This window comes from Monodelphis domestica, chromosome 1, assembly GCF_027887165.1.
Source record: "Monodelphis domestica isolate mMonDom1 chromosome 1, mMonDom1.pri, whole genome shotgun sequence".
Taxonomy (NCBI): Eukaryota; Metazoa; Chordata; class Mammalia; order Didelphimorphia; family Didelphidae; genus Monodelphis; species Monodelphis domestica.
Window position 1 is genome coordinate 459,662,414 of NC_077227.1, and position 18,654 is coordinate 459,681,067.

An 18,654-nucleotide genomic window follows, 5' to 3' on the forward strand; every position below is an offset into this window, starting at 1 on the left:
ATTCTCATTCCCTTCAATTCTACTCCACCCATGGACCACTCCAACCTTACTCTCCCCTTACTGTGCCCTCTGGAATTCTTGTTCCATAAAGAACAAATTCCTCTTCCCCCCCACCACCTCTTTTTGTCAACACTTTCCATGTATTAGCCTCCATGGAACCTAGATCTCCCCAATTTCAGTATGTCCCTATTAGTTATCATCTCCAACACTGACTGTACCTTCTCAGATCTACTATCACATTCACCTTATAACAGGGTCCTTTGTTCCCCCCCTTTGTCACTTCCAAATCCTCCTTTTACCTCCCTTCACTCATTGAGCCTTCCTCCTTTGAAGTCTCCTATGTTAAAATTTCCTACTCATTCAAAATTATTTTAGCTATAATATACCAACCCCCAAATTATTCTTCCCTTTTTTCTCATAAAGTTCAGCACCTGGCTCATTATCTTCCTCTATTTTCCAACACTTGCCTCATATTACTGTGCTTTAATATCCACACAGATACTTACTCAAACTCCCTCCTATACCATTTCCTCAACCTTCTTAAGTCTCACGGCCTCCTCTGTCAATCTACCTGAAGTTGCACATAGATCTTGCCATTACACATGTTTTCCACTTCCCTAATTAGAAACTTCAGCATTTCCCTGACCATAGCCTTCTATTACTCTACCTGGCAAAATGTTTCATCCTTGTTTGCCCACATCAAAACCTCCAAAATCCACTACTCAGTTTTTTCTCAGGCTGTTTTTCATTATTGCTCTGACTTCCATCCTTTCTCCACTCTCAACCTGAGTTGGCTATTTCAGTTCTATGCTGTCCACTTTCCTCTTGCCAGACTATAGCTCTGGACTACTTATGCCCACCATCTATTTCCTCCACTCTTAATCAGAAGCTGCTGAAAAAAAATTATAGAAAATCTCACTATCTTGCTAATTGGGTACATTACACATTCATGATCACCAACCTCAAAGAGAACCTCATTTAGCAAGGCAATTCTTCATTTCCCCCAATTGGTTCCTTATCTCCCCATAGAAGCTATTCCAAACCTCTTCCCTCCTCAAACACCCCACACTTACTGCTCTCTTCTTTCTCTCTCAGATAAGGACCTTGTCTCTTACTTTAGTAAGAAAATTGAAACCACTTGATATGAGGTCCTTCTGCTCCTTATGCTCTTCCTCTCTCTTCATCAAAACTGCTTAGATATTATCTCTCACTCTTCTCCTTTGCTCCAGTCTCTAACAAAGGATCTTTCTCCTGGCCAAAGCCAACACTTCTATTTGTATATTTGATCCTATCTTCTCCTGTCTTCTCCTTAAGTTTATATCCTTAATCATTCCCTTCTCGACTCTTCAACTTCTATTAACTGTTTTCTTCCCTTTTAAACACACATATATTTCCCAAACCTTGAAAAAAAAAATAGTTCACTAGAATCTAACATCCTCTCAAACTTTCTCCTCCCTTTCTCAGCCAAATTCCACCTTTCCTCATTCATCATCCTTCTGCTTCCCCATGTTTGTAATTTTGGCATTAATACTGAAACTCCTCTCTCTCCCTCAACCTATGTTTCCAATTAGTTGCAAAATCTTTCCATTTCTACTTTATAAAATCTCCATACAACTATCCTCATAGGGCAAGTCCTCACTGCCTCTTACCTAGATTATTGTAAAAGACTCCTTTGCCTCAAGTTATTTCCTCTCAGTCAATCCTACACAATGCTGCCAAAGTAATTTTCCTTAAGAGAAGATTTGACCATATGACTTTCCTCTTCTACCAACTACAGTGGCTTCTTATTGACACTAAGTTAAGCCTTAAACACTTCAGTTCAGTTGTTAAAGTCCTACACAACCTGGCCCCAAGCCATATTTCCAGCTTCACTGAACATTATTCCACTTCCTCACTCTGCCATCAGGCCAAACTAGCCTCCTCTTCTTTCCTCACACATACAACACCCCATCTTCTGTTTCTAGATCCTCAAACTTGCCATCCCTCATATTCTCTCCTTATCTCTGCCTAATAGTCCCTCTCTCTTTAAGATACAGCTAAAGCACCATCTTCTACATGCAACCTTTCCTGAATCTGACAAATAAAAATGCCCTCCTCCCTCCCAAACTCGCTTCTATTTAACTATTTTGAATATATTTGTATTTGTTAACTTTATATTAATACTCCTTAATGTTTTATTAGTGCAATGTACAGAAAAATGTATTTCATTTACTTTAAACATTTACTTAACATTAAATTTAAAATTAAATTTTCATTCATTAAATACATTGAGAGGAACTAATTCTTTTGTATACCCAGTGCCTAGGACAGTGTGTTGGCACATAGTAAGTATTTAATAAATATTTGATTGTTGGGGAGGGGAAAGATGAAGCCAAGGTCAATCAATCAACAACTGCCCTGATAGGTTCAGACTCAGCTCAAAAGAGAAAAAGTAAGGAACTTGAGAGCAGAAGGAAGGGGCTGATTTAAGGACTGGTGGAGGAGAAGAGGAGGTATGATTGTATTGGAGATAAGCTCCCCATTTTGCTATCAAACTGGTTGATCATATATATATATATATTCCCTTGGGTCAGGTCAGGTCATGTCTTCAGTCTGGAGACTTCTAATCTAGAGGTTCATTAAACAAGTCTTAGAATTCTCCTCTTCTCTCCAATTGCCTAATCTTTAGCCAGTTCAAATGGTTAATTCTAGTTAAAGAATTGGGGGGATTATAACTAAAGCTGCCTCTAAAAGGATAGTCTTAGATTATATGTGAATTTCAAATATTCATGTTTTACATATCCCTCATGAGTATTACCAAGAGAGCTTATAACTCTATGCTATAAACTAATCAAACTAGATAAAGGATGGTTAAAAACATTAACTAAAAAATACTAGATAAATGTGAGCTATGTCTACTGACATGATGGAAAGGCAACCAGTCAAGATAGAGGGAATGGAAGCGTCCTAGGACAGGGAAGAATATGCAGTAGGTACTATAAAGATTAAAATTAATATCCAGTACTCCAAGTATTATATTTATTAATATTTATTAAATTTTTTTTATTTTTTTTATTTTTTTATTAAATATTTATCTTGAAGTATAAGGAAGTAAGGCTAGCAAAAACCAAGAGAGCCCATGTGGGCGGAAAATAAAAATTCAAAACTCCCCCCACTTAAGGAGATATACAAACAGGAAAAGGAAAAGGGGATTTTGGGAAATGTAGTCTCTAGGGTTCAAGATTCTAAATCAATAGAGAACTCAATAACTACTTGTGTTGACAAAACCCTAACACATACCACCCTGAAATATATTCCATTTCTAAATGACCTAGGGACACAGAAACTGGGAGGCCCATGTTTTAGGGCATCCTTCACCCACCCCTACCATTACATACCTTCACATAAGCATCACAAGGTTGAGAGTCTTTGTTCATGAGATCACGGGCTTCCATAACTAAAGAGAATTGCAGAGTTGACAGAAGGATTAATATCAGAAAATGCACCTGCCCCTTTATCTGCAAGATTCCCCCCTTTCAACTTTGTTATCCTAACCTTCCTCAAACCTATTACAACCCTGCTTCCCCTCTCCTGGCACTACCCATGCTAAATCAAGATGAAATGAAGAAGCATAAAGTAGGCCAAGCAGATAAGTAAAACGAGTCATAGAAGCAAGCCCTCGCTCTTATAGCTAAAGCCTCAAAAAAGTAAGACAGAAAGCCTAAAGTCAGCTGAATCTATTCAGCTCTTCTTTTCTATACTCTTTATCTGGTTTCAGCTAGAAGCTGAAGGCAAACTCTGCACAAGTTTATTGCAGGCTGGGCCTTGTGTTCTGAGCCTGGGGCCCTATAAAGCAAGACAAAGGAGAGAGAATGACCACAGAGGAGAACCCTAGCTAGAAACATAGGAGAAGTCAAAGTAAAAAATATTCAGTACAAATAAAGTGACAGTCTGGCATCAACTGACTTTTTCAAAATAGTCAGAGTGGGGTCCCTGACTGAAAAAGAGTCTTTCCCCAGTCCTTTAGCACACTCCTAGGCAGATAGGAGAACCAAGACATCAAGAGCAATGGAAGGAGGGGAAGGAGAGGCCTTGCCAGTGTATGCTTGCTTGGGGAAGTATGGAATATTGCAGGCAGAGAACACTGCCTCTGGTGAAGTAAAGCTGCCCTGGCTAAGCAAAATGGCCTGGAATAAGAGCCCAAAACATACAGACAGAAGCAGAGAAATTTCCCTATAAAAGACCTCACATTAAAGCAATACTTGTTTTAAAAAAACTAATATATCAGGAGCAGTTAGGTGGTTCAGTGGATCTGAGAGCCAGGCCTGGAGACAGGAGGTCCTGGGTTCAAATGTGACCTCAGACATTTCCCAGCTGTGTGATCCTGGGCAAGTCACTTGATCCCCATTGCCTAGCCCTTACCATTCTTCTGCCTTGGAACCAATACACAGTATTGATTCTAAGATGTAGGTAAGGTTTTAAAAAAACACTCACATTTAGCAAAGAAAAGGATAATTTAAATAGCATTGAAAGCAATGGAAATTATCTACCTAGCCCTTATCAGAAGAGATGTATAAAAACATACTTACTATGAAGGAGCAAAACTCGGCCTTCCTTGTCTATTGACAGTTTCAACTGACCTGAGGAAAAAACACAAGCAATCCATTTTATCCCACGTATGATCCAAAGATCACATGACTATCAATACAGGTGACTCATTTTTATCAAAATGTCTAGTAATAGATGTGATTTGTTTCTATCAAATGGTTCTCAAGCCCCAAAGCAGAGAAAGCTCAGTTTGCCATCTAAGGAACCCCCAAAAGACTTCCTAAGCAGTTCCTACTGTCAGTGTCCATCAAGGGAAAGCAGCAGGAAAGGAACATCAAAGAAGAAACCATCTCACAGCTGCAGAGAGAGGAAGCCCAGGAAGAAGTGCTGCAGAAGGACTCATGGACAGCTCTGGGGCCCAAGTCCTTTTCACACCTAGATTCCTCGAAGGCTCCAGCCTCTCCTTCGTAGGTGCTCCAGAGGAAGGTTCAGATTCCAGAGCCTCTACTTGCTAGACAATGAAGAAGGCAGGGTTCTCTTCCATTGGAGGATGTGAGTGCAAAGGTCACAGACAAAAAAAAAAGACTTTTCACAAATGATGAAACTCAATGAACCTAGAACCCTTTGGAGCCAAAGCCAAGGCCCGGGGAAGCCTTTTGATTCCTCCATGGTAGACACATCTCCCGTCAGAGGAATAAACTGGTTGAAGCCTAATAAATGTGGAATGAACAAATGAATGAATCTGTGCTTTTAAATTATAGTCCCAAAAATGCATGCACAAGAATATTCATAGCTGTGTTCTTTGTGGTGGCAAAAACCTGGAAAATGAGAGGGTGTTCCTCAATTGGGGAATGGCTGTACATGTTGTGGTGATAAAATACTATTGTACTAACAGGAATAGTGAACTGGAGGAATTCCATGTGAACTGGACCAACCTCCAGGAATTGATACAGAATTAAAGAAGCAGAACCAGGAGAACATTGTACACAGAGATGGATACACTGTGGTATAATCGAATGTAACAGACTTCTTTACTAGCAGCAATGCAATGATCCAGGACAAGCCAGAGGAACTTATGAGGAAGAGCACCCTCCACATTCAGAGGAAGAACTGTGGGAGCAGAAACGCAGAAGAAAAATATATGATCGATCACATGGTTCAATAGGGATATGATGGGGATGTTGACTTTAAATGATGACTCTATTGCAAATATTGATAATATGGAAATAGGTTTTGATTAATGATACATGTAAAATGCAGTGGAATTGCTCGTTGGCTCCAGGAGTGGGGAGGGAAGAGGAGAGGGAAAGAACATGAATCATATAACCATGGGAAAATATTCTAAATTAAATTTTTTTAATTTTTTAAAAGAAAAGAAAAATAAACCACAGTCCCAGCACATTCTGATCTAGCAAACCTTATATTCAGCTCTCAGATCAATCTAATTTCCCAGGGGCCCTTCTCGTGACAATTCAGGGCCAAAATGATCCAAAGTGTTCCCAGTCTCAACACATGCCCTGGCAAGAATGGCAAAGGGCAGTCCCAAGTTCTCTGCTCCTCATCCACTCTGGTCCAACCACCTCCTCCTCCTCTCTGGACCTCTCTGGACAATTTCTACTGGTATATAATAGAGATAATAATACTGGTTACTTAACCCCCTGGAGATTAATCAGATAACGCTAGAGGGTGCTTTAAGCTATTTGGATGAAAGGGATCAAAAAAGTGCAGGGTATTATTATCTGCATATATAGGCAATGACTACTTCCCATGATCTTCAGTCACAGAACAGGGACAGAACCAAGACATAAAATGGGAAAGGTACAATGCTCACTAGATTTAACATTTTAAACTACAAGAATGTGGCACTCTATTGCCTTTTATCCCTTCAACATCATTTTCACCATCCAAGGATGAACCAGGGGCCAACTGAGTGAGGAATGATAGGGCAGGGAGCAGGAAAAGAGAAAAAAGCTGATTCTCATTGATTACAATGGCTATAACATTGAGGATATATGATGCTGTGTGCTACACTTTGTTGGGATCAGCTAGGGGGCTCCCTGGATTGAGGTCCAGGCCCAGAAATGGGAGATTCTGGGTTCAAATGTGGCCTCAGACACTTCCTTAGCTGTGTGACCCTGGGCAAGTCACTTAACCCCCACTGCCTAGCCCTTACTGCTCTCCTGCCTTAGAAACAATACACAGAATTGATTCTAAGACAGAAGGTAAAGGTTTAAAAAAAAAAAAACATGTTTATTGACTACTCTGCCCACCTACTCAGTTACTGATGCCCAAAGGCAGCAACATATGATGAGCAACATTGCCAGCAAAGATATCTCAATGAGGCACTTCCATTGCTTCACACAGGACGCCCCCACAAAAGCAGATGAAATAATGTTCCATCCTGCCAGAGCCTCTGGCAGCATTTCCAAGTGTGGCTCACATTGTCCCTACTGAAAAGGTATTGTTACCTGGCAAGTCACCAGGTAATGTCCAATTGCCCAAAGAAGGTCCCACACTAAATACCCAATAAGACCAACTCTAACTACCACAGTAGTGGTAGAATGCCTAGAGCATTCCTCTGCTCCCTAACCCATTACATTATGGTACTCTGTTGAAACCATTCATTTTACTCTAAACATTGCAACTTTGCAAAGACCCTGGGGAGAGACTTTTTTTAGGGAAAAAAAAAGGAAACATTATATATATATTCCCCTCCTTAAACCCTCACCTTCCATCTTAGAATCATCTGGAGAACCCCTTGAACTCCCATCTCCAAGCTTGGCTCTCAATCCACTGAGCCACCCAGCTGTGCCCTTTATTTTATTTTATTTTTAAACTCTTACCTTCCATCTTAGAATCAATACTGAGTATTGTATAAACCCCAGTGGAACTGCTTGTTGGCTACAGGAAGGGGATAGGGGCGGGGAGGGAAAGAACATGCATCATGTAACCATGGAAAAATATTCTAAATCAATTAACTAAATAAAATTTTTCAAATAAAAATAATACTGAATATTAGTTCCAAGGCAGAAGAGTGGTAAGGGCTAGACTACTGGGGTCAAGTGACTTGCCCAGGATCACATAACTAGGAAGGGTCTAAGGCCAGATTTGAAGCCAGGACCTCCTGTCTCTAGGCCTGACTCTCATCCCACTAGGCTACCTACCTGTCCCCAGCAAATACATTTTTAAAGGGGGAAAGAGTCATTTGAGATATCTAGTGTCCATCTACAAAATTTCCCCATACCCTACTGCCAAGTCCATAAGCTTAGTGAGAAAAAATCCTTTTCTCCCCTCTCCAAAAAAAGTTTGTGAACTTAAGAAGAAAAGCAACTTTTTTTTAGAAGTCATCCAATGGATTTCCTTGGTTGTCTCTGAGGCTTTGTCCAGTATAGGGAAATCTTCCCAAAACATTGGCAATATAAAGCCAGCTCTGAAAGGAATACATCTGAATTTCCAAAGCCAGGGGGACCATCTATCTAGCTGTAGATTAATTAGCACCTAACAATAGTTATTTCTAAGAAAGAAATTCAATCCTATCTAAGTAGATACCATCAAGTCCCCAAAGCATGGGACCAGTCCAATGAAAAATCCCATTAGGTGGAATTGGGGTGTGAGGCAGGGACCAGAGTCCTCAGCTGTTAAGCTCTAAACTGTGATCCCATGCAATAGGACTACAATTCAATTCTGCCAATACTTATTAAATCCCTAATGAATGCAGAGCCACTCTGCTAGGGATCAGAGCGAGATGGAAAGTTTAGATAAGAAAGAGTCTCTTTCCTCATGATGACTATAATCAGATGTTCTTTGAAGCCTTATTCATTAACAGCTGGGAATTTCTCAAGTGAACCCTGTCCCCAGGAGGTGGTTACCCGGACTCCCCGGAAGGGAGTCTCTCCAAAATGACAGAGCTTACTATTAGGATGGAGAAATGAAAAGCAATGCAGCTGTGGCACTCGGTACCCAGCAGGAGCCAACAGACAGCAAGACGCAGGCGGAGAGGCCTCCGTTCTATAAGCTCCTGCGTCCAATTGCGTTGTGTAACTAAGGTGTTCTGCCATTTCATTCTCAGTCCTCTCAGCCACTTCGGGCATCTTGTGCACAATTTGTGAGTCCAAAGGCTTATTTACTGACTTATTTACAAAGGCTTATTTACTGACTTATTTACAAAGGTTATTTACTGACCCTCTAGACCAATGGTGTCAAACAAATTGAAATGGAGGCCACAAAGCCCTAAAGTTTGTCTCTGGCCTTTAAGTTAAAAAAGGGATGGCAGAGATGAGAGGAAAGAGATACAGTCTCAGTTAAGATTGAGATCTCCAGAAGGCAGCTGGGTGGCTCAGTGGATGGAGAGCCAGGCCTAGAGACAGGAGATCCTGGGTTCAAATATAACCTCAGATACTTCCTAGCTGTGTGACCTACTTAACTCCCATTGCCTAGCCCTTACTGTTCACCTGCCTTGGAACCAACATATAGTAGTGATTCTAAGATGGAAATTAAGGGTTTAAAATAATTTTTTTAATTAAAAGAAAAGACTGAGGTCTCCAGCTGATGCTTAATCGTTAAGAAAAATGGGTATGAGATCTGCCCCACTCCCTGCATTTCTTCTTCTTCATCTATATTAAGTGTATGCTTCTTCATACATGTTTCCTTCAGGGTACTAACTCTTCTCCCTAAGAGTATGTGAATTTGTGTAAGAGTATGTCCCAAAATTATTTTGGGGGAAGGATACTCTCTTGCTACTTTTCTTACTATGCTATTATATTAAATACTTTTGCTTTAAAACAAAAAGAAGAAGAGGAGGCTAATTGGATAGCTCAGTGGATTGAGCCAGGCCTAGAGATGGGAGGTCCTGGGTTCAAATATGGTCTCAGTCACCTCCAAGCTGTGTGACCCTGGACAAGTCACTTAACCCCCATTGCCTAACCCTTACCATTCTTCTACCTTGGAACCAATACACAACATTAATTCCAAGACAAAAGGTAAGGATTAAAAAAATAAAATACAAAAAAAGAATAGAGGACACTAAACCATACATAAGGACCCCCACAGGTTGCATACTGACTTTTTTTAAAAAGCAAGTTTATATTTTTTGCTACTATATTGGCACATTAAAACCAGTAGACACCACATTTTGGCCTGGTTCAGATCATACTCAGGAGTGTTGGAGGCTGCTGGCCACATGCTTGATACCTCTGAATCTAAATAACCACGGATCCATGGCTATGAGAAACACAGCTGCTATCCTAGCTTTTTTTTAATTTTTTTTGCTTTTTAACTACCGGCTTTTCTTAGACTGATAATATCCAATTTAATGAGTATGGTATGTTTTCAGAAGATAAATGTGGAAATTTAACTAGAATTTTTTTAAAAACTTTACCTTCTGTCTAGGAAATACCTGAGGTGAGATTTGAACCCAGGGCCTCCTGTCTCCAGACCTGGTTCTCTATCTACTGAGCCACTTAGCTGCCCCTTAACTAGAATTTTGAACCTACATTCTATGAAAAGTTATTTAATTTCCTAATATATATATATATATATATATATATGCACATATATTTTTTTTCCTTATGTATCTTTGCTTAGAAACTAAAAGACTTACTGATTTACTGGGTCCTTTGATGAACAAATTCTATCATTAATCTCTTACTGTAGCTAAGACAGTCCAAAGATACATAACCCAAATTCCAGGTTAGTCTGATCCATAGAATCTTTCCAGGAATATTATTACAACTTTTTTTAAAATGTTCTTTATTGTTGGACAAATATTAATTAGTTGTCACTGGAGGTTGATAGTAAGAGGCACATCCCAGTGTAGTAAGGACTGGAGTCAGGAATGGCCTAGATTTGAATTCCACCTCTAATATAAGCAGTGTAACCATGCAACTCCAATAGATAATCATACTCATAATTTCTCCTCACAGAGTGGCTGCGAGGATCATCGTTTCAGAGCCTGAAGGGACCCATAGAAGCTGTCTTGTCTAACTCCTTCGTTTTAAAGAAGGGGTAACTTAGTTAAGTGATTTATTCAATGTCACACACATAGTAAGTAGCAGAGATGGGATTTGTTTCCAAAGTCATTGCTCTGAAATGAGAGTGTTTGAGGTAAAAGGTGCGTATTTTGTCTTCCCTTATTAGAATATCTCCTTGAAAGTCGGGGTCATCTTAAAGTACTTGTATTCCAGGGTTTAGTGCATTATCTAACAAGCAGCAAAATCTTAATCGGTGCTCTAGATTTTTATAAAAAGGAATATGACTATTAGGGAAGAGGGGAGGGATGACAGCCTTTCATTAGGAGTAATAGCAAAACAATCAAACGTAACAGACTTCTCCACTAGCAGCAATTCAATTCTGAGGGACTTATGAAAAAGAACGCTATCCACATCCAGAGAAAGAACTGCGGGAGCAGAAACACAGAAGAAAAACAACTGCTTGATCACATGGTTCGATGGGGATAGTACTGGGGAAATAGACTCTAAGTCCTGAGTGCAAACATAACAATATGGAACTAGGTCTTGATCAATATGGCACATGTAAAACCCAGTGGAATTGTATGTCAGCTGGGGGGTGGGGGGGAGAGAACATGAAGCATGGAACCATGGAAAAGTATTCTAAATTAATTAAATAAATATTTTAAAAGGAGTAATAGCAAAGTCACTGCTCTCTCGGCCTATATCTCAGCCTTCTTTTTTTTCCTATTCTGAATCCCAGGGTTGTGGATAATGAGGCTCTCACAACAAAGATCCAGGTGAGTGAGTCTTCAAAGGAGGCAGCATAGCTTCTCTATCTCAGTCTTGAAATGCATTACTGACCTCAAAGTCTACAGTAACTTTGATTTGCTATCACTCAAAATTCCATTTGTAAATTAATTAATTAATTAATATTTATGAAGCACTTACTATAAACCAGGAACTGGGCTAAGCACTGGAGATACAAAGAAGAAAGAAAGTCTCTGTCCTCAAAGAGCTCACAGTCTAATCAAAAACTACCTACGAACTAGCAATGGACAGGATAGACTGAAGAAAATGAACAGAGGGAAGGCACTAGAATTAAGGGGGAATCCAAAAAGGCTTCCTAAAGAAGGTGGGATTGGGGTCAGCTGAGTGGTTCAGTGGATTAAGAGCCAGGCCAAGATGGGAGGTTCTGGGTTCAAACCTGACCTCAGATACTTCCTAGCTGTGTGACCCTGGGCAAGTCACTTAATCCCCATTGTCCAGCCCTTACCACTCTTCTGCCTTAGAACCAATACTTAGTATTGATTCTAAGACAGAAGGTAAGGGCTTAAAAAAAATTAAATATATATATATATATATGAGGCAAAGTTACCTGCTGAGAGAGTAGGGATAGGGGGAACCATGTCTAAGAGTTTCTGAACTTCTGCAGCCTTTCCCAGCCAGTTCACTAAGTCTGCAATAGGGTTTTACAACTTTCAATTCTGTGTGACAAGTCTCCAGAGTCAAAGGAATCATACTCCAGTGCAGTCACCATCAACAGGGCCCAGACTGGGCTCTATGAACTTGACTTCTTAATATTTGATTATTTCAATATAATTGGTTTCCTTTATAATCCTGTGCATTTATTTTATTCATTTATCTATTTAAAAACATGATTCTGAAAAGGGGTCCATAGGCTCCATCAAACTGTCACATGGGTTCCCAAAACCAACAGGGTTAAAAATTCCTGGGCTAGTTGGTGGCTCAGCTCCAGCCATACAGCACTGGTGTGGTCACCTCTGCCTCTGTTTCTCAGTCTCTTAGACAGGCCCAAGCTTGGTGGATTCTTCGATTTTAATCTGGGGCAAAGGAGGCAGGTTGATGAGATGCTGAAGTTTAAGAAGGTCTCCCTACCTAGTCTAATGCTTTACCTTCCTTTTTGTTCTCATTGTGTACTAACTCACCAAGCAACTTTGCAATCTAGGTTTGGTTTCCCAGAAAGACTTTTCTAAAGGAAAGGTAGTACATCAGCCAGAATGAATATTTCATTTCACTTGGCCATGTATTTTGTATTTTGCCATGTAAAATTAGCAAATTGGCATTCTGGTTTACAAATGAATCTCTAATGAGTCAGTTTGCATAAATTAATTTATAAGAACTTGATCACTTCTGAGTAAACAGATAAAATCAGATTTCTGAAATTGCAAAGCTAAAGACCATGGACCTATTGGTCCCCCCAGTGTACAGAAACTCTGTAAAGATTAAAATCTTGCCTCAGATAAACACTAGATGTATGACCGTGGGCAAGTCATTTAACTTTTGTCTACTTGAGTATTCTCCATTGCAAAATGGTGATAATAATAGCATCTACCTCCCAAGGTTGTTGTGAGGACAAAATGAGACAGTATTTGCAAAACACATTGTAAACTTTAAGGTGCTTTGTATATGCCATCTTTTATTATAATACTTATAATTAATAATATTAATATTAAGGCCTATCCTGAAAGTCCCTGTCAGTCTGACCCATTACATTACTGCAAGAATCAGGGATAGACTGACCAGGTTAGGTTATCTGAATATTTGGAGTCCCTTCATCATCCATCAGATGAATAACTGAAATGTAAAATCTAACTAAAGTAATAAATCATGAATCCAATATAATTGTTACAGCAAATAGAACTATGAGCCCAAAGTCAGAAAATTCTAACTGAAAACTGACTTCAGACATTAGTTGTATGTGACTGTGGGCATCTCACTTAATCTCTGCCTCAGTTTCCTCATCTTTACAATGGAGATAATAGATATATTCCCAAGGATGATGTGACGATCAAATGAGGTAATAATTAAAAAGCACTTAGCACAGTGCCTGGCATATCGAAGCACTATATAAATGTTACATTGTATTATTAATATTATTAAGCTGTTTTTTCGTGTAGCCCAAGTATCAAGTTTTGTTTTGTTTTAAACCTTTGACTTCTAAGACTTACACTCGATATTAAGTATCGTTCCAAGGCAGAAGAGCAGTCAGGGTAGGCAACTGGAGTTAAGTGACTTGTCCAGAATCACAGAGGAATTGTCTAAGGTCGCATTTGAACCCACAACCTCTTGTCTCCAGGCCTGGCTCTCTATCCACTGAGCCACCCAGCAGCCCCTTAATGTCATGGTTTAGAAGGCAGAGAGATATATCTTTAATCTTGAAAAGTAAGTCCCTCTAATCTGTTCCATTCATCTTTTCAAAAAAGAATTCAGATATGGCTGATCAGTCATCATTACCAATATTGGCAGAACTGGTTTTATCCTACATCTTCTAAGTGAAATAGGCTTCACCTAGGACACTGAAGCACACTGCAACATGTATCACTGTGCCTCGCAGAATGTGTTAGACAGTAACAATGTCAATATTGCCTGTGTCATCTGAATGCTGGGTTTCTTTGACCTTCATATGTAGTTTTTATTGAAAACACAGGTAAGGGGGCAGCTGGGTGGCTCAGTGGATTGAGAGTCAGGCCTAGAGACGGGAGGTCCTGGGTTCAAATCTGACCTCAGGCTCTTCCTGGCTGTGTGACCCTGGGCAAGTCACTTAACCCCCATCTCCTAGCCTTTATGGCCCTTCTAATTGGAACCAATATACATTATTGATTCTAAGACAGAAGGTAAGAATTTTTAAAAAAGAACGAAAATGCAGGTAAGACATGATGGTCTTCTCTAGTCTGCTTGGAGGCTTGGAGGATTTGGTTTGTTTTTGTTTAGTTCTGATTTGACAACCATGACAACCATGTTGAGTTCAGAGGATCATCACCAGTTTGGCTGCAAAGTGACAAAGTTTCTGAGTTGTAGAGAGGTTAGATGTGGATTTAAGAAAGGAAAGAACAACCCTAATGAAATCACAGGTCATTGAAGTATTGAAGTATTAAAGTAAGTCATATTTAATTCAATTCAATAAATATTCATTAAGTACCTACTATGTGCCAAGCACTAGGCAAAGCACTGAGGATACAAAAAGAGGCAGAAGACATCCCCTGCCCTCAAGGAATTTACAGTTCTCCAGTTTTTCCTCCAAAATTGCCAGTTTAGGAACATTTTATAAATTCTGCCAATATTAATTTTATATTTTAAAATCATTCTCTGTTAGTCTTTTGTATGTCATCATTATCTTGACCTATCATATATTTGACATTATGCAATTCATCAGAAAGGATTTCACTTTTTAAATTATTATTTTTCCATTATTAAATTTGTTTTTCAAATGTCATATATGTCATATATGATAATCATTTCAATACAATATAACTGAATATATAGTCAATGAATAAGTTAATAATTTTGTTTTTATTTACTTGTTTATTTTTGTTATAAAATTAACACTTCTGGGGAACAGTCTACCTACCATTCATTATATTGTGAAAGGGTTAATCTACTACCAAAAATCATCAAAAAGAATTCACTAAAGAAGCATATGGTGGCTCAGTGGACTGAGAGCCATGCCCAGAGACAGAAGCACTGGATTCAAAAGTGGCCTCAGACACTTCCCCACTGTGTGATCCTGGGCAAGTCACTTCACCCCAACTGCCTAGCCCTTGCTGCTCTTCTGCCTTGTAACCAAAACACAGTATTGATTCTAAGACATAAAGCAAGAGTTTAATTTTTTTTAAAAAAACTCATTAAATGATTATATGCATCAATGGGAGGCAGTTGAAATAATAGATAGATATCTAGCCATAGAGTCAGGAAAATCCAAGTTTAAGTTTTATCTCTGACTCAACTGACTATGAGTTCCTGAACTTCTCAGACCCTTACCACCACCACCACCACCACCACCCACTCCCATTCTATATAACCAACAGAGAAGATGTCGATCTGCACTGGCAAGAAGAAATATCTAAAAATGTCCTACACAGATGGAAACCAAGTTTAAAAGAAAAACCACCCTTGGGAGTATGTTAGATCCATGCTAGAAAAGTCCAGTGTTAAAACAGGGCAGTAGGAGCAGAGCTCTTCAGGGTCTCTTGACCCCTAGAGCCATCAGGGTACACTCAGGGCTGGGTCACTATGAAAGGGAGTACAGCTTCTGACTCAATGGAGGGACCCTCTGTTCCATCCCACTGGGGACAATTATAATTTTGGCCCATTTCAATAAGGTACAATCCTGTGATCAATCAGTCAGGTGGTATATATTTATTATGTACCTATTATGTGCTAGACAATGAGACCTTTCCCTCACTCCAACAATCAGTTTGTGCCCTAAACCAGTGGTTTTCAATCTACTTTTTGATCTAAAGACCCCTTTATGAAACTATGAAAAATTATTGAAGAGCTTTCATTTATATTTATTTATATTATATTCATATTAATTTTTATTTTATATATCATAAATGTAGATTATATTTCAATTTACCCCCACAGAACTTTGATTTATATTTACTACATTAGAGATTAGGCAGCAAGGTGGTGCAGTGTATAGAGTGCCTGGCCCTGGAATCAGGAAGACTCATCTTCCTGAGTTCAAATCTGGCTTCAGATACTTCCTACCTGTGTGACTCTGAGCAAGTCACTTAACCCCTTTTTGCCTCAGTTTCCTCATCTATAAAATGAGCTAGAAAAGGAAATGGCAAACTACTCTAATATTTTTACCAAGGAAACCCCAAATTCAGTCATGAAGAATCTGACATGATTAAACAACAAAAAACGTTAGACATTAAAACATCTTCACATTATCATATCATATCATACCTGCCTCCCCTGAAAGGCAACCACACTTTGAGAATTGTTGCCCTATACCAAACTCGGGCAACTGGGCAATCTGAAAACATATCAATTCTCTAGGACTGGCAGGGTGAGTCACCACAAGGATCTTTCACCCACCTACCAAAATGGATTGTTTTTATTTATTTTTAAAGATTTTTCCATGGTTAGATGATTCATGTTCTTTCCCTCCCCTCTCCTGGAGCTGACAAGCAATTCTATTGGGTTATACATGTATTATCACTTGATACCTATTTCCATATTATTCATTTTTATACTAAAGTAATCTTTTAAAACCAAAATTCCAATTCTTATAACCATAAAATTAGTGATAAATCAGTTGTTTTCTCCTGTGTTTCTGCTCCCACAGTTCTTTCTCTGGATGTGGATAGTGTTCTTTCTCATAAGTCCCTCAGAATTGTCCTGGATCATTGCATTGCTGCTAGTAGAGAAGTCCATTACATTCAATCGTACCACAGTGTATCAGTCTCTGTGTACAATGTTCTCCTGGTTCTGCTCCTTTCATTCCGTATCACTTCCTGGAGGTTGTTCCAGTTCCCATGGAATTCCTCCAGTTTATTATTCCTTTCAGCACAATAGTATTCCATCACCATCAGATACCACAATTTGCTCAGCCATTCCCCAATCGAGAGACATTCTCTCATTTTCTAACACAGAGACTGGCTATGAATATTTTCGTACAACCCAAAATGGATTATTAATGCCAAACCCTCTACTTCAGGACAAGTCCCTGACAGTGAAAAGTACCCCCACTTGAAAACTGGTACCCCAAGGGTACTTTTCTTTAAACATTTTTTTTGGTCATTTCCAAACAGCACTTTTTTTTTAATCCTTACTTTCCATCTTAGAATCAACACTGTGTATTATTTTCAAGGCAGAAGAGCACAAAGGGCTAGAAAATGAGGTTAAGTGACTTGCCCAGGGTCACACAGCTAGGAAGTGTCAGAGGTCACATTGGAACCCAGGACCTCCCATCTCTAGGCCTGACTCTGCCTAGGGCCATTTTTCAGAATATTTCAGACTCCAGTATCAAAGAGAACGCACCAACCTTTTTAGCATCCATCAATATACTTTGCCCTGGTGCTTCTGGCAAGATCACTACAACCCTAGATGCAGAACTGACTCTGTCCAGGAACTGGCAATGCTAGGGTTTGATGCTGAGGACTCTGAATCCTTCACACTCATATCTGTCTCCCACCTCCTGAATTTCATATCACTTAATAGAATTGAACCTTCCTTTTAAGCAGGCTAGTCAATCAACCTAATGCAAATATTAATAATATGGAAATAGGTCTTGATCAGACACATGTACAACCCAGTGGAATTGCTCGTTGGCTATGGGAGAGGAAAGAAAGAACATGAATCTTGTAACCATGGAAAAATATTCTAAATTAATTAATGAAATAAAAAATTTCAAGTAAATAAATAAATGAATTAATTAATTAATTAATTAATTAATGAATAAAGCAGGCTAGTAATTCCTGGATGCCAAGCCATTCACCAATTCTAGGGCCTTACTCCTCTGTTTAGGGATAGTGAAGGGCCTCAAGTTCTGAATGAGGACTAATGGAAGGGGAAAAGGAAGTATAGTCTGGAGAAAACTCAGGAGGGGTGATTCAATTTGTTCTTCTCGGTCAGTGAGAACAGAACCAAGAATAATGATTGAAGTTGCAAAGAAGGAAGTTTAGGCTTCATGTAAGGAAAAAGTTATTAACCATAACAACTATTTGTAAGTGGAATGGGCTGCCTTGGGAGGCAATGAGTCTCTCATTCTCTCCCCCATCATTACCTCCCCCTCCGCTAGAAGTCTCAAAGTTAAGGCACCAAGACTCCTTGTTGTGTATGTGGTTGTGGAGGTTCCTTTTCTGCTACTGGACACTGAGGTTCTTCCAACTCTTAAGTTCTGCAGTTGTGTATCTGTGTTGCTTCTTTCCTCTCCTCCCATCCCATAGATGGAAAGGGGGTAGTTTATCCCCACACCCTCTCCTCAACTGTCCAACTGCCCTCTAAAGGAATTCAACCGACTACTAGCTTCCATGGAGTTTTCCCAACTGACCCTTGTGTCCAGTTTGCTTTTCTAGCTCCAAGCCCCATGGGCAATGGTAGAAAGGCATCTCAGCATCCCACCGATCTCCATCTGCCTTCGGAGGCAGGTTTTTTTCCAGGGCCTTTCCCTTGCCTGGGATATAGTCCCCACACCAGCTAGACAGAAATAAGCCCCCAACCTGGTGGGTTATTGCTTCCAAAAGAGTCAGCAGACAGCCTCCCCAGCTACCCTCCATTCCCCCAGTTGAGTCAGGGAAGCCCCTGTTTTTCATCTCTTTTAACCCTAAACTTCCCATGAACTGCCGGCGAATAAAGAACATTCCGTATAAGTAAATCTGAACTCTGAGGCATTGGACATTGTGCGATTGTTTCAGCCAAGTGAGGCGAC

The 18,654-nt window shown here is 39.6% G+C and overlaps 1 protein-coding gene across 7 annotated transcripts in view; it reads right to left on the reverse strand.

Annotated features, from left to right (window-relative positions):
• The window catches only part of RGS3 (regulator of G protein signaling 3), a 233,983-nt gene that overhangs the window by 200,793 nt on the left and 14,536 nt on the right, over window positions 1-18,654 (reverse strand). For all 7 annotated transcript variants that reach the window (XM_007474992.3, XM_007474993.3, XM_056812414.1 and 4 more), the window contains 2 exons: window positions 4,569-4,619; window positions 3,378-3,436 (listed from right to left, as the gene is read on the reverse strand). In XM_007474992.3, the coding sequence (XP_007475054.1) occupies window positions 3,378-3,436; window positions 4,569-4,619 (110 nt within the window). The remainder of the gene's footprint in view (window positions 1-3,377; window positions 3,437-4,568; window positions 4,620-18,654) is intronic.